Source organism: Corvus hawaiiensis, chromosome 20, assembly GCF_020740725.1.
Source record: "Corvus hawaiiensis isolate bCorHaw1 chromosome 20, bCorHaw1.pri.cur, whole genome shotgun sequence".
NCBI classification, from domain to species: domain Eukaryota; kingdom Metazoa; phylum Chordata; class Aves; order Passeriformes; family Corvidae; genus Corvus; species Corvus hawaiiensis.
Genome location: NC_063232.1, coordinates 4,314,328 through 4,327,578, shown reverse-complemented (window position 1 = coordinate 4,327,578; position 13,251 = coordinate 4,314,328). Strand labels below are relative to the sequence as shown.

The window sequence follows — 13,251 nt, the reverse complement described above, 5'->3', positions numbered from 1 at the left end:
GGCCCATTCCCCTTTCCCCTCCCAACACCCCAGGGGAAAAAAACCACAGACTTTGATTTGTTCCTAGTGAAATTTCACCCTCTGAAGCTCCTGACGAGCGTGCCTGAACTGCTGGGAACACGTCTGCCCCATTCCGCGTGCGGCGTGCCAGGGATCCACGCGCTGCCAGATGCCTCTGGTTATTTGTTTTAACTGTTACCTCAATCTTATGCATTTTACAATGAAACAATTAATACCACAGTGAACCTTGAGAGACGCCTGGAAGAGTCAGAACAGGTATCTTCTTCAAGTGTGTATGTTATTGTCCCATTTGCTGTGTTTGAACCATGAAATCCTACATATACTGTACTGTTGAAGAAGCATTTTAATGAATGCTGCTACCCAAAGGCCTGTGGAAGGAGGGGAAAGATTCATTTCAGAACAGTAGCGAGGTTTTAGCACTCAGACAAGCCTCCTGAGGTTTTCTGCTCACTGTCAGGGCCTAGCTGCGATAGCAAGTGTATTAAAAGACTGATTCTGCCTCTCCTGGTTAATGAACTGTTCATCAAGGCAGCTCACCATGCTAACAAAGACTGATGAAGGCTGCTCCTGCACTGCTGGCCTCGCAGCAAGCAGAGAGCATTGCCTGGGTCTCAGCAGAAAGCTGGGGAAGCGCTAAAGAATGCTGTTTTAATTGACTAGGTATGACCACATTCTTCAACCTTTTACTGTAAGCATAAAAGAAACTGATTTTTAAATCTGAGCAAGATACTTGATCTTCATAAGCAAGGTAAGAATTAGCACTTTGGCAGGAGCACCACGGCCCTTTTCTCCCTATCTTTCATGGGTTCATTAGCATGCACAGCTCCAGCCACCAGTGTTTGCTGCCAACAGGACCTGGAATTGTACAGCTCCCACTTTATCTTCGGTTACAACACATCTCCTTTCAACTACACACCAGTCAGTTGCGCTTTTCAGTACAATTTCACTAACCCTTCATTTCAGAAAGTTTCCCCTTCTGTCATCAAAGACAAGAGTGGTGGCCACCGCTGTTTACCTGGGGGTTTGGTGTGACCCAAATCAAACCTGCTCAGCAGAACGTGTTTCTGCATTTAAGACAAAGACAGGTCTGAAAAACACAGGCTGACTCAAAAACACCTGGAAGACTAAGTCATACAAAGCCTCTGAAAATTAAAGGAGACTGCCTAGTCAAAAACCACTACACTGACTACAAAGTCACTTGCTGTATTATAATATCTGTCTCATGGCTTTTTCTGAAAAAGTTTAGTATCTCCTGAAATTCCTATCAGATGCATTGTCAAGCATTGCTCTGCCATGGTCAGAACGCAATGCTCTATCCCTTAAATAAAACTTAAATGGCTATGACAAAATAAAAAAATCTTCAAGAGCATATTAGGAGTTTTTATCAAGCAAACAATAGCATGAAGGCGCTTAGCTTTTCAATTTCACACTCTGGGGCTCTCATACATCAGATGCCTGTTGTCAAGTCTAAATCCCATAATTACTCCTCACTTTGCTGACCTCAATAAATAGGTAAACAAGCGCTCCAAGGAATGGCACCCTCTCCAATACAAACTGGGCCGTAGCTCTCAACGGATCCAGTTATAAGCAGACCTGAGGTTATTTACACACTGCATTCCTGGCCATCTTGCGTCAAAGGCACGTTGACACTACTTTTGGACCCACCAGGATACAGCCAGCTACCAGCTGGGATAATGGTGGCAGGAAAACAAACCAGTGCCTGGTGAAGCTTTCTTCAATAACTTGTCTTTCACGTCAGTTGTTTTCAACAACCGGACTTAAATATTTTTTTCTGTGCGGGGGGAAAATAGTAACACCATGAAAAAATGCAGGCAAACACATTTTTCCTTCTCAGGAAACTTAATTAACTGACCAAGCCTCAATGACAGGCTGATAATGAAGGATGCTAGATATGTTTGCCAGTTAAGGGAAGAAGGCTTTCGGCTCTTCTATGGACTCCTATTTATCCCTATGATGGATAGAGCTACAGCTGTTCTACCAGCTTCATAAAGAACAAAGCTCCCTGGCTTCCTACAGCAGGGCCTCAATGGCAGCTAAAACAAACCAGGAAACCAACCTCACTGTCAGGGCATTACAAGAGCCCCATTGAGAAACAGGGAAAGTTGCATCATTTACAAATTCAGCTTTTTGGAACATTTTTACTGCGCCCAAGTTACACACTTCTGCTCACAGCTGCTCCCAAACCCGGCTGGAGGAGGATACCTGGAACTCTGAGCCTCTACCTTAGACAGAATAAAACCACACCAAACAAGCTCACAGCTGCAGCCTGCGGTGAGTTCCCCTCCACTGCAACTCCCTTACCTTCCTCTTGTACTCTTGCATCAACACAGAGCTTCTGAAGACAAAAGGCAGACTCCAAAAGTCAGACTCCAATTACCTTAGAGGTGGTTATTTGGAATACTATCAGCTCCCTCCTCTCCTCCACTGTTATTCCTCAAATTATTCAGTTAAGTCTCCAAGTTCTGCTCATTAACATGGATAAATTGTGACATTCAGCTGTACAAGGAACAATCTTCCCGAAAAAGCCAAAGATTTCTCAAGCGCCAATGCAGAGACCACCAAACTTCAGATAAGCCCAGGATAATTTTTTGTTCTTTATGACCCTCTAAGCATGACCCGACCACATTAAAACTAACAGTTTCAGCAACTTTCTGGCCTCCATTAGGCTCACATTGTTTATAAGTGATACCTATTTTAAGTCAGCAGCACAATTTACATTAACTGCAGAGCATCACCCACTATACTTCTACCTGTGGTGCAACAGCTCCTGAGGGAACCTGTGAAGAAAGCTTGATAGCAGCCACCACAGCTTTGTTTACACTGAAGTGAAAGTCTTGAGCATGCACATAAGAAGTTCTAAATTAGTAACATCCAGCAAGCACTCCTGGACACCACCAAACAGGTCAGGACATGATTATTTTGGCTGCCACTATGCATGGAAGGGAACCAAAACGACCGTTTCACAGGTCACCAATTATCCCATCATCTGGAACGCTGCATCTGCTTAGCATGCATCTTTCCAACAGCATGGCCAGAGCTGGAAATAAGGGTTCAGCAAGAGACAGTAAACAGAAGCAGGATTAAAACACCATTATATGGGTGACAGCGAGGAACAAGATGTATCCAAGGAAAAAATAAACGTACACTACACTGTCTACATGATGCTACAAGAGTGGAGGAAGAGTTCAGCTCTTAAAGGTTTAAGTAGCAGCATTGCTGGGTATGCCAGATCCCAAAATTTCCTTCACTGTGTGCTTATTTTTACTATCTAGACCTGCCAGTGTTCAACACTTCAAGGGTTTGGCCAGCAGTCCCAGTCTCTGGCAGCAGCACCACCGTGCTCCTAAGAACCAGGTACCATTTCAGGAGTGTATCATAGATTTTGTGAGTATTCTGTGAATTTCAACACCAATGAACTTATTTATGTGAATCCTTCATGAAACCACTCCTGCTACTCTCATCCTGGGAAGAGAATCTCATGGAAGCAGGTGTTTATCTACCTTACCTCAGCTCCCTTCCTGCCTTCACTGGGGGTCCTGCCTCTTCCCCGTGCCCTCATGCACAGGCCATCCTGACGTTCATGGAGAATCAGGAAAGTTCCCTCCAAGGCATGAAGTAGAACTTTTCTGCCTCCAACCTGACAAGCAGGAGGGTCCAATAAACTGGATAAGCTACATGTAAACATGTGATCACCTGATGTAATTAGTTACTTCTATTTATAGAAAGAACCTGGCCCACAGAGACCATTCCCTAGACAACCTGTTAGTTATTACCTTCATTAATGTCCAGCTGACAAAAAATTAAAGGAAGTATTGTTTTTTAAGATATCAAATTTCCACACATATGTAAACATATACATCTATAAAAATAAATATGCAATAAAAAGTGTATAATACCATTAGTACCGCAGTGAAGTTTTTTGATTATTATTTTTTAATTAGTTTGACTGGTTATGAACTCTGATATTTGAGACATATTTGTCTAGGGAACCATCTAACTTTGGATTTACAAGCAGAAACCATGGAAGTCGATAGGAAGAATTGTTGACTTTGAAAAATGTGGGTCAGACACAGAAATTCAGACATTCTGCACATCCTGACTCCTGTTTCTTTCCCAGGCATCACTCATGCCTGTGCTGCAGACAATAGTAACAATAGCCTGAATTCAATGCCCAGGTTCATTATTAAGTGTTCGGGTCTTTATAGCACCATCTTCTTAACAGATTAGAAGTCATCTTCTCAAAGCAGGATGACACATAGGGCAGCATCAGGGAAAAGAAAGGAGGCTGAGGAACAACACAGCCCTGGTGAGAATCACTTCATCCAATTCTGTCTTTAAAGAACAATAAATGAAGAGACATCTCTGATGGGGAAAAAAAAAAATCAAAACACAGGTCTGAGAGGTTTCTGAGAAGTGAACGCATTCAGCCCCAGCCATACTGAACACGTTCAAAGGAGACAGGGGTGAAAGGACAGCGGCAATAAGGTGGAAAAAAGGAAAGCAGCACATCACAAGAGGATGAAGGGCAGACCCATAAAAGCAAAAGCATGAATTTGTCTTCACACAGGCACAAGTGAACTGTAATTCTGACATCTACATGTGGACTAGGCTTTCCCAAGAATGCTGGGGAAGAGAGAAAAAAGAGCAGAGACAGAAATATCCACCAAAAAAAAAAAAAACCACCGTTAGAGCAGGGCATACATTCTTTTCTGCCTTTTCCAGATCACCTTCATATCTTGCTCCTGTTGCTATTCTAGACAGAGATCACTGGGAAGTTCACATGATGCCGTGCCCAAAGTCAGAGGCTGTACAGGCAGGTGTTTCACACCAATCACTAGTGCTTGCCAGAAATTCAGCATGGGGTTTTCAGCCTGCTAAATTGTATCCTCAGGCCAGTGCTTTCTGCAGGGTTCAAAGTCGGTAATCTCCAGCTCCATCTAGTTTGCTTCCAGTGATCGTGCAGAGCAGACGTCAGCAGAAATGGGTTAGAGTTGGGTTCAGGCACTCGATTCCCCCCAGCTGGCTGAGATGGTCTTTGCCTTTTGTGCTCATGATCTGATACACTAACAGGAAGAATGATTTATATAACTTCTTTTTTTCTCCCCCTTTCATTTTTGGCTATAGGGAGCATTTACTCCATACCCTGGAAAGGTATGTGATTGCATTACAACTGGTATCTGTCAACCCCTTTATTAAAGGGAAGCTACAACACTATTTTTACTCAGCTTACAGAGTTACTGGATACTGCAGTGTTCCTTCGAGGAAGCTGGGCAGACATCTAGCGAGCAGTGGAGCTGGAGACAGCACAAATCGATTACTATAAGAAGGAAAAGCCAGCTCTGACAATCTGTGTCACAAAAATCATAGGTCTAGCCAGTAACCTGACGTGGCAAGATGCTTTTTGCTTACACTCACTTCTTTCATACCCCAGTAACAAAGCCATGTTATATCCCCAGATACATTTGCATTTTCACAAGTCCAAGAGAACTTCCTGACTGGTTTAAAAAAAACAAAACGGGTACATCCTTCTCACATGATTTATATTCCAACAGACAGCACTTCCTAAATATTCAGCCTGTCACACTTGCTTTCAGGGAGATACACCTCTTTCCTACTCTGGAAGTAACTGCTCCCTTTCTGCACAGCAGATTCCTGCTATTTGTTACTGACTCAAGAATTAAGAAAGGCTGCAGAGCACAGGAAAAACTCAAGAACCTGATACCTGCCAGTGAGTCAGTCTAGCAACAAAAGCAGTTTAACATCCACTGGTGTGGGTCAATAAACGGAAGAATTTTTGTTAGTCTTGAAAAACTGTTTCAGTATCGATGCTACAACTAAAATTTCAAATTGACTCTGTCTTACACAGGGAAACAGGAGCCCTGCTCTCCTGCAGGTGTTCCTCACACCACCACAACAGAACCTACAACCCAAAAAAGGCCCTTTTTGGGAGGGGGGGGGGGAATAATGCATGTTTGGTCCTGATTCTTACTAAAAATACACGGTTCTGTCACTGACAACTGCACAGAGGCACTCCCCACCCCGGGGTGTCCTTCACACCCGTGGTAAGAGAAGTACAGCCGGATGTCAGGCATGCCAATTACCACTGCTTCTCTTTTACTACCCCACCTAAAACAACACTGAGAAATGGAAAGAGAGAGAGGGAAGAATTATGAGCTTTATAAGATCTTGTGTAATAAACACAGTAGTCCTCCATTCCCAACTATCAGATCTGCTGGCGGCAGTACAATCTTAACAACACTGAGCTTGTATGTGATAAAAAGACAAGTCGAGCTAAAAGAAGGTGAATATATTTACAAGATAGTGCCAAGATCTCCATAACAAACAGTCATTAGCAGATTAGTATTATGAATCTAATCCAATTAAGAATTTCCTTTGCAAATGCCTGGAGGAGCTGGAATTCCTCCGGGAAGACCTTTCCATGTTGTGAAAGGCTCCCGTGAGTCATGCCTGCAGGCTGACATACCAGGAAAGACCAGCTCTGGAGCAGCAGGAACAAAGCAGTGAACCCCACCTCGAAGCAAACCGCTGCAGCCTCCTGATCCTGAGGAGTCAAGTCAAAAATGGATCCCACAGCAGCACCGAAAAAAAGACTTCTTGGTTCCACAAGTCGTGGTCAGCAGAAAACTGGCACTTTCCTAAACCAAGGTACTAAACCACAGAGAATTTTCCTTGTTCACAGTCTCCCGCTGTGCCATTTTAAACAGCTTTGGAACAATGCGGGTGTTTGATGTAACACCAGTCCACGCAGCAGCCATGTCTGAAGGCAAAGCCTAAGTTAAGCAGTTAAACATCCCCCTCCTCGACTTCGAATCCTTGACTTTAGAATCCCAAAGCCATGCTTCTACCACTCCACACTGACGTTGGGAACTGCAGCAGAGACCCACAGCTCAATCCAAATCCCCAGTTCTTGCCCACACTGCAAAATCTGCTCACGCTCAGTTTAACATCCACACGCACAGGTGAGAATGGTGGTTTCAAAGTCACCCAATCACGAGTTCATCAAATTCTTACTGTGAATGATTTGCTGAAGCCCTCAGCTGAAGTCCATAGATTTAGGCTGACCTTATCTGCCTTTGCACAGAGAGATTTAGGACAAAATAAGGAGAGTGAAAAATCTCATTGGTACAACTTGGCTGAGCAGAGCTGCCAAGACTGATCATGTTACCACATCTGCAGGCGCACACACAGTGACCCTCCCCTCCCAGAAACCCAGCCACGGCAATCACTTCCTCCTGCCTCAGGATCCAGGCTAGGCTAGCCCCAAGGCTCCCAAAATATCAGAACCAGAGATACATAAAAACGAAAGTTGGGGTTTTTTTAAAAGCACATACTTAAACCAGTATTGTTTTAACACAGTATCAGTTAAGATAGATACATTTAAATGTTGGGAACAGAACAGCTTACTCTGACCTTCAATATGCAATTGCATAAACATTAAAGTAGGGGTTTGCCGGTCATTTACTGTTAAAAAAACCCAAACAAACAGAAAGCCTCAAAAACTTTCTGCACTTAAAACTACAAGCTTTTTTGAAGCTGTGATGTAATTCGATGTACTGAAACCCTGCTCCTAGCCACTATTAGGTAGGAAGTTTGCCTCTCCAGCACCTTCCTGGACATCCTGCTACTCCTTGCAGCACGAGATACCTAAAACCATTCTAAGATTCACCTGAACCACCCGAGGCAGCCCAAGATAACCACTAAAGGAAGGATTAACAGACAATAGACTGGCCATTGTTTTGCCCCGCTCACAGACTGCATATTCATGTAAAAACCCAAAGCTAGAACAAATGCCAAAGATAAAGCAGGGCATTTTAGACCGAATAAGGTGGGGAAAGAGTTACTGATGTCCTACCAGCCAAACACAACTTTTTTCCATTCAAAGCACTAAAACAATGCGACTCATAGAAAATACCCATAACTCTGGTTTAACCTTCTCTGCTGCACTTTGCAGCTCTGTTACTCCTATTCTTCGACACCAGCACTTGGGTGAAGACTGCCAAATCGGAGGGGAAATGAGCCAAACACTGCAAATATAAACACAAGGAGGTGTTGCAAAAAGTCTGATGGAGGTAGCAGGCCCCGGTATGGACACAGTGCATTTCTTCCAGCACGGCAGTGAGGAACCCCCAGCTAGGAGGAACGTTTTTGCTGGGCAGTGCCACAAAACTGGTACTGTCTGTTTACGTAACTGGTCAGCTTTAGGAGACTGAGGTCACTCTGCCATGCCAGCAGAGCTGCACAGCCAGCGGCGTGAGATTTTACAAGAGGGACTTGAACCGCAGCATTCAGCGAGGTTTGTGCTTTTGGGCTCCTCCAACCAGAAACTCGGGCAGGGAGACTTTTAAAAAAATAAAAGGAGAGAGAAAAAAAAACAAACACAAAACTGTTCTGTGTTGGTTCTCCCTCCTGTTGTCGCTCCCCTCCCCCAGCTTGTTAACTAAACTTTTCCTCTCCCGGGGATCTTTCTAATCCTTGGTAATGAATTTGCAACATCAGTCACTTTGCAAACCCGCTTCAATGTGAATCAAGTTTACTACAAGCTCAAGAAAACACAGGGAATTCTAACAATCACATTGCCAGGAGGAGGATATAAATGGGAAAGAATAGAAGTAGCACTGGAAAATTGGTTTTCAATCATGTAAAGAAGGAGCGTGCACCATCCCTGGGGGCCTGGGCTAAGGCAGAACATCAGGATGGAAATGCATTCTGCACTGTTACCCAAAGCAGCAGATTATGGGCAAACAGCAGAACCAAACACAAACTTCAGAGCTAAAAATTCCATGTTCTGTTTTCAAGAATTACTAGGGACCCGAAAATCCTCAACCTCTAAATTCGAACCTGAAGAGAGTCACCTGACTGTGATATTCATCCAAGTATGTTGAAACAAAGTATCTGGCAGGGATTTCACACTTTCCTGTACCCCTCCCACCAGGCCAGTTTATCTGCAGCCAGGCTGGAATCCTCTGGACCCCATGGACTCTCACAGCACCTATAGCAGCTTTACACTGAACTAGTGATTCCAAAACGGAGTTGTGGGAAGAGCTGACACCCCGACAGATGAATTGGGAAGTCACTTCCACCCACATTAATTCAGGAGAGCAGTTGTTCCATGGTGTAACAACAAAACTTGTTATTTACCACCTTGGATGTGTAATACTATCAGACTTGGAAAGTTTTGGAAGTTTTGGCCAAGTGCTTTCTGTTTCCCGCAGAGGACAACGGGTGTAAGTGCTAAACTGAAGTTAAGGCAAACTGCTGAAATTTGAGGGTCACACACTTACCTAGCAAAGCCAACTTTCTCACTATAGGCTTAAGCAACATGATAGAGAAGAGCCTTCTCTACACAGGAAGGAGCAACACGAGTTCCCAGGAAGCTGAGCTGGGTTTGCCTCCAGCTAACTGCATGACTTGTGCCAATCATACCTCTGAAAATCCCTTTCTTTTGTAATATGGCCTCTTCTATATAGCTGTAATCAACTGACCACAAACCCTAGACCAATTAAAAGCTACTTTTTAATTTCTGTTATGCTAAATTGATAATAAATTCGACCTGGTACTAAAGCTTACAATAAATATTCAGAGAACAGGTAAGCTGTCACCACAAATCACTTAGAGTGCCCCAGCAGTGCTATTCAAATGACTTAAACCAAGCCTTGCATTACAGCTGCTATTCTTTAAATAAAAAAAAGGAGGCAGAAAGGAAGTTGCAAGCGCTGTCTTTATGCCTAAGTTTATATCCAGAACGGAAGTTTACTTTAAGCAAGATGTAGGAGGTAAAGGGAAGACACATGAAAACAAAACCTGAGCATCCCTTTGAGACAACCTGAGTCACCTGAAGGCCATGGCCAAGGGTCCAGCAAAGGTCCTAGAAGAAGAAGGCAGAACCAGGCCCAAGCTGGAGGCCTTCAGACAAAGCTTTTCCACACTGTGCCACCTCCCACAGCAGGATCTGGGCTACTGTCAAAGGGATCGCTTGAGAAACCCCAGAAGAGGCAACAAACAGAGTGAAAGAGAGTATTTAGAATTGCCCCTTTCATTTCTGTTCTCAACAGTGACTAGTTAACCAAAGATACATATTTTTTATATAATATTTTTATATAAAATTTTTACATAACTATAATGCAACTAACTCAGGTACAGTGAAAGCTTTCCAGGTATCTGATTTACCTGATTGTTTCTCACTCGCTAAACTACAAAAAACTCACCAAATTAAGCCATGAAATTTAGGCATGCACGTAGTGGTCTCATTTATGGTCACGTTTAAATAGGATTCAGAGTCAACCAGGACACTCTACAGCCTTAGCGACAGCTCTTCCCTCCCAAAATGAGAAGTTTTAGCCATTGCTCCAGCCTCGCTAAGAGAAGGCTCAGGATGTGTTCAGCGGCATCCGAAAGCAACTACGCCCGGCAGAAGGTAAAAACCACCCTTAAATTAAAGCTCATCAAGGACACTGGATGAAAAATAATGATAATTACTATCCTCCTAGTAAATATTAGAGGATCTGCACTACCACCAGTAGCACTTCCTCAGGGTAGGAGGGATGATGTCATGGCTGCATGCTACAGCATTGTCGGGTTTGCCTGGCTACACGCTGCTGCTAACGGGACACTCCCTACACAAGTGTGACCGAACACTCAGCTTTCCTGCTATCAGCAACCAGTTTAGTAAGTGTTCAGAGACCCTCAATTAGCATAGAAATGCAGAATAGCCAGCAAGCAAATGAAAATCAGAAAAAAGAAAAAGAAAAAAAACAACAGAAGAGGAAAAAAAAAAGCGCAGAGGAGACAGCTGTAACAGGGTGGCAAACAAAGCTCCAAAGCATGAAAGAGAGAAAGGAATGTGGTTAAAAATCTCCCCTAAGGAAGAATACTCTGTACTCCCAAGCTCCAGCTGTTTGACTTGCCCCGCTCCCTCCTCCACTCCATTATCCACTCTGGCTGTGCTAATTTAACACAAACCGCCCGCCTGTGTCAACTGTTGAAAGGGGGGATTTCGGCAAAGCGGCCTCGGATGCATCCAAGCTCTGGGTGCAGAAAAGGAAAAACTTTGGGGCGGAAAGTTGAGGCGCTTTTGGCGTGGTGTCGCTTTGTGCCGGGAGAGCTTGGGAAGCTGCGAGGGAAGGCAGCAAGAGCCCATCCTGCTGCAGCCTCCAGCACCTCGAGCTCTGCCACCGCTTCCACACGCACTTCGACTCCCAGCCGGCAGCCAGATTTGCATGCAGAAAGCTCTGCCTTCATCAACGAAGCCACAGAGCTCCCAGCAAGAGCACCCGACAGCCCCCCGGTTCACGGCAGACACCCCCACGGATGAGACAAGCAGGTCGGAAGAGCAAGGAGGACGGGAAAAAAGGAGGGAAAGGAATAAACCCGGCCAACGTTAAAGTCTGGAGGCCTGGATTTCCATGGGGAAGGTATTTTCACGTTTGAGATACTGTGGGGAGCGCTGCAAGGGTTTGGAAGTCATATATGCAGCCAAAATGGCGCTGAGAATAAAAATATAATTTAAAGGAAGGTCGCCATATTGTAAACAGTGAGGCAGGGAGACACAGAGACAGCAACCTCCATTATTCCCAGCAGCTGCAGCAGCACGGAAGCACTGGGAACGTCAGGCCTGGTGCGGAGACGCCACCAGGGCTTCCCCCTCTCCAGCCAGGGCCCTCCGGAGGGTCCCCCTCAAGCCAGGCACCCTTGGAGAGCGGTGAGGAGGGGAAGTTTCCCGCTGGGGGGGGGGGAGGAAGGCCGGGCAGGGGCAGCACCAAGGCAGCCAGGCCGCGCAGCCAGCGGCCTCGCTCCTCCTCCAGGCCTCTCGCCTGCTGCTCAGCACAAAAAGAAAGGAGGAGGGTGGACCCCCAACCCTCCAGAAAGCAGCCAGGGGAGGGTTCACCTCGGCCGCTGTGGATTAGTCTCAGCACGGATAGACCCGAGTAGGGTTTGCATCTCCTTTTTGTTCCTGTCTGCTCCAGCCGGCCCCACGTCCTCCCCTCCCCGGGACCTAACGGGAAGCGGGAGCGACCGGAGGGAAGGTGCTCTGGGCAGATCCGGAGGGAGAGAGCGCCAAGCCTTACCAGCACTGGAGGTGGAAAGCGGCGGGGCAGTGATCGCAGCACAGCAGATCCCCTCCTTCCTTGCAGCTATCGCAGCTATCGTGGTTAGTGGCCCTGCCACTTCGCCTGGGCTCCTTCTCGGGCCTCCTGCTCTTCTTCTCCCCATCTTCGCTCTTGGGGGGAGCCAGGAGGGCCTGGATTTGCTGCACATGCACACACAGACAGAGCGGGCTCTGAGGGGCTGCACGGACCCTGACCCAGCGCCCTTCTCCCCGTGCCCGCCGGGGGGACAGCGGCCCCGGGCCCTCCGGGAAGGGATCGGCGGGGGGACAGAGCCCCGGCCGAGCCCGCCCCGCCCGCCCCGTGTCCGGCAGGGCCTCTCCGGGGGCCGGGCGAGCTGCCTCCGTCCCTCCGCACTTCCTTGTAAGGCCACGGGGCTCCGGGGTGGGGGGGGGTCCCTCGCCATCTTGCAGCCCCACTGCCTCCCCGGTCCGGCCCCCCCGCCGCCGCCGCGTCCCGGGCCTCACCTCCATCAGCCCCCCGGAGGTGTCCAGGTCGTAGACGATCGTCTTGGTCTCCATCTTCTCCCACATTCATCCAGCCCGGGAGCGGCCCCGAGAGCCCCCCCCGGCGAGAGGGAGCGAGGCGGGGACGTGCGGCGGCCCCTCAGCGGCGGCTCCGCGTCGAGGCGGCGGGGGGGGGGCGCGGCGCGGCGGGGGCGGGCGGGCGGCGGGGCCTATCCCACGGGCCGCTGCGGCTTGCGCGTCGTCCTCCTCCTCCTCCAGCCGTGCCCGGGGGCGGCCGCGGGGGGCCCGACGCCCGCTGCCATTGCCGCGCAGGGGGTGGGTGGGTGAGGAAGGGAGGGGGCGGCGGCCCCGCGCCCGCCGCGGCCGCTCACGCACCGCGCACGCCCCGCGCACAGGCGGCGCCGACGCTCCGGGCCCCGCGCGCACGCGCACTCCGCGCCCCCGCCCCGCCCGCCCCGCGCGCATGCGCGCTCCGTGCCGCCTCCCGCGCGCGGACCTGGCGCGGCGGCGGCGGCGGCGGCGGCGGCGGCGGCGGGGGGGGGGGCGGCGGGGCGCACGCGGAGTCACTGCGCGTGCGCGAAGCACGGCCCCGCGCGGCTCCACCCCGCCCCGGCTCC

General features: G+C 48.0%; 1 protein-coding gene across 1 annotated transcript in view; it reads right to left on the bottom strand.

Annotated features, from left to right (window-relative positions):
• Positions 1-12,808, bottom strand: part of PHF12 (PHD finger protein 12) — a 32,151-nt gene extending 19,343 nt beyond the window's left edge. Inside the window, exons 1-2 of the mRNA XM_048324256.1 lie at positions 12,635-12,808; positions 12,129-12,310 (exon numbers count right to left, since the gene is read on the bottom strand). Coding sequence (XP_048180213.1) covers positions 12,129-12,310; positions 12,635-12,700 — 248 coding nt within the window. The 5' untranslated portion in view covers positions 12,701-12,808. The remainder of the gene's footprint in view (positions 1-12,128; positions 12,311-12,634) is intronic.
• Positions 12,809-13,251: the final 443 nt, after the last annotated feature.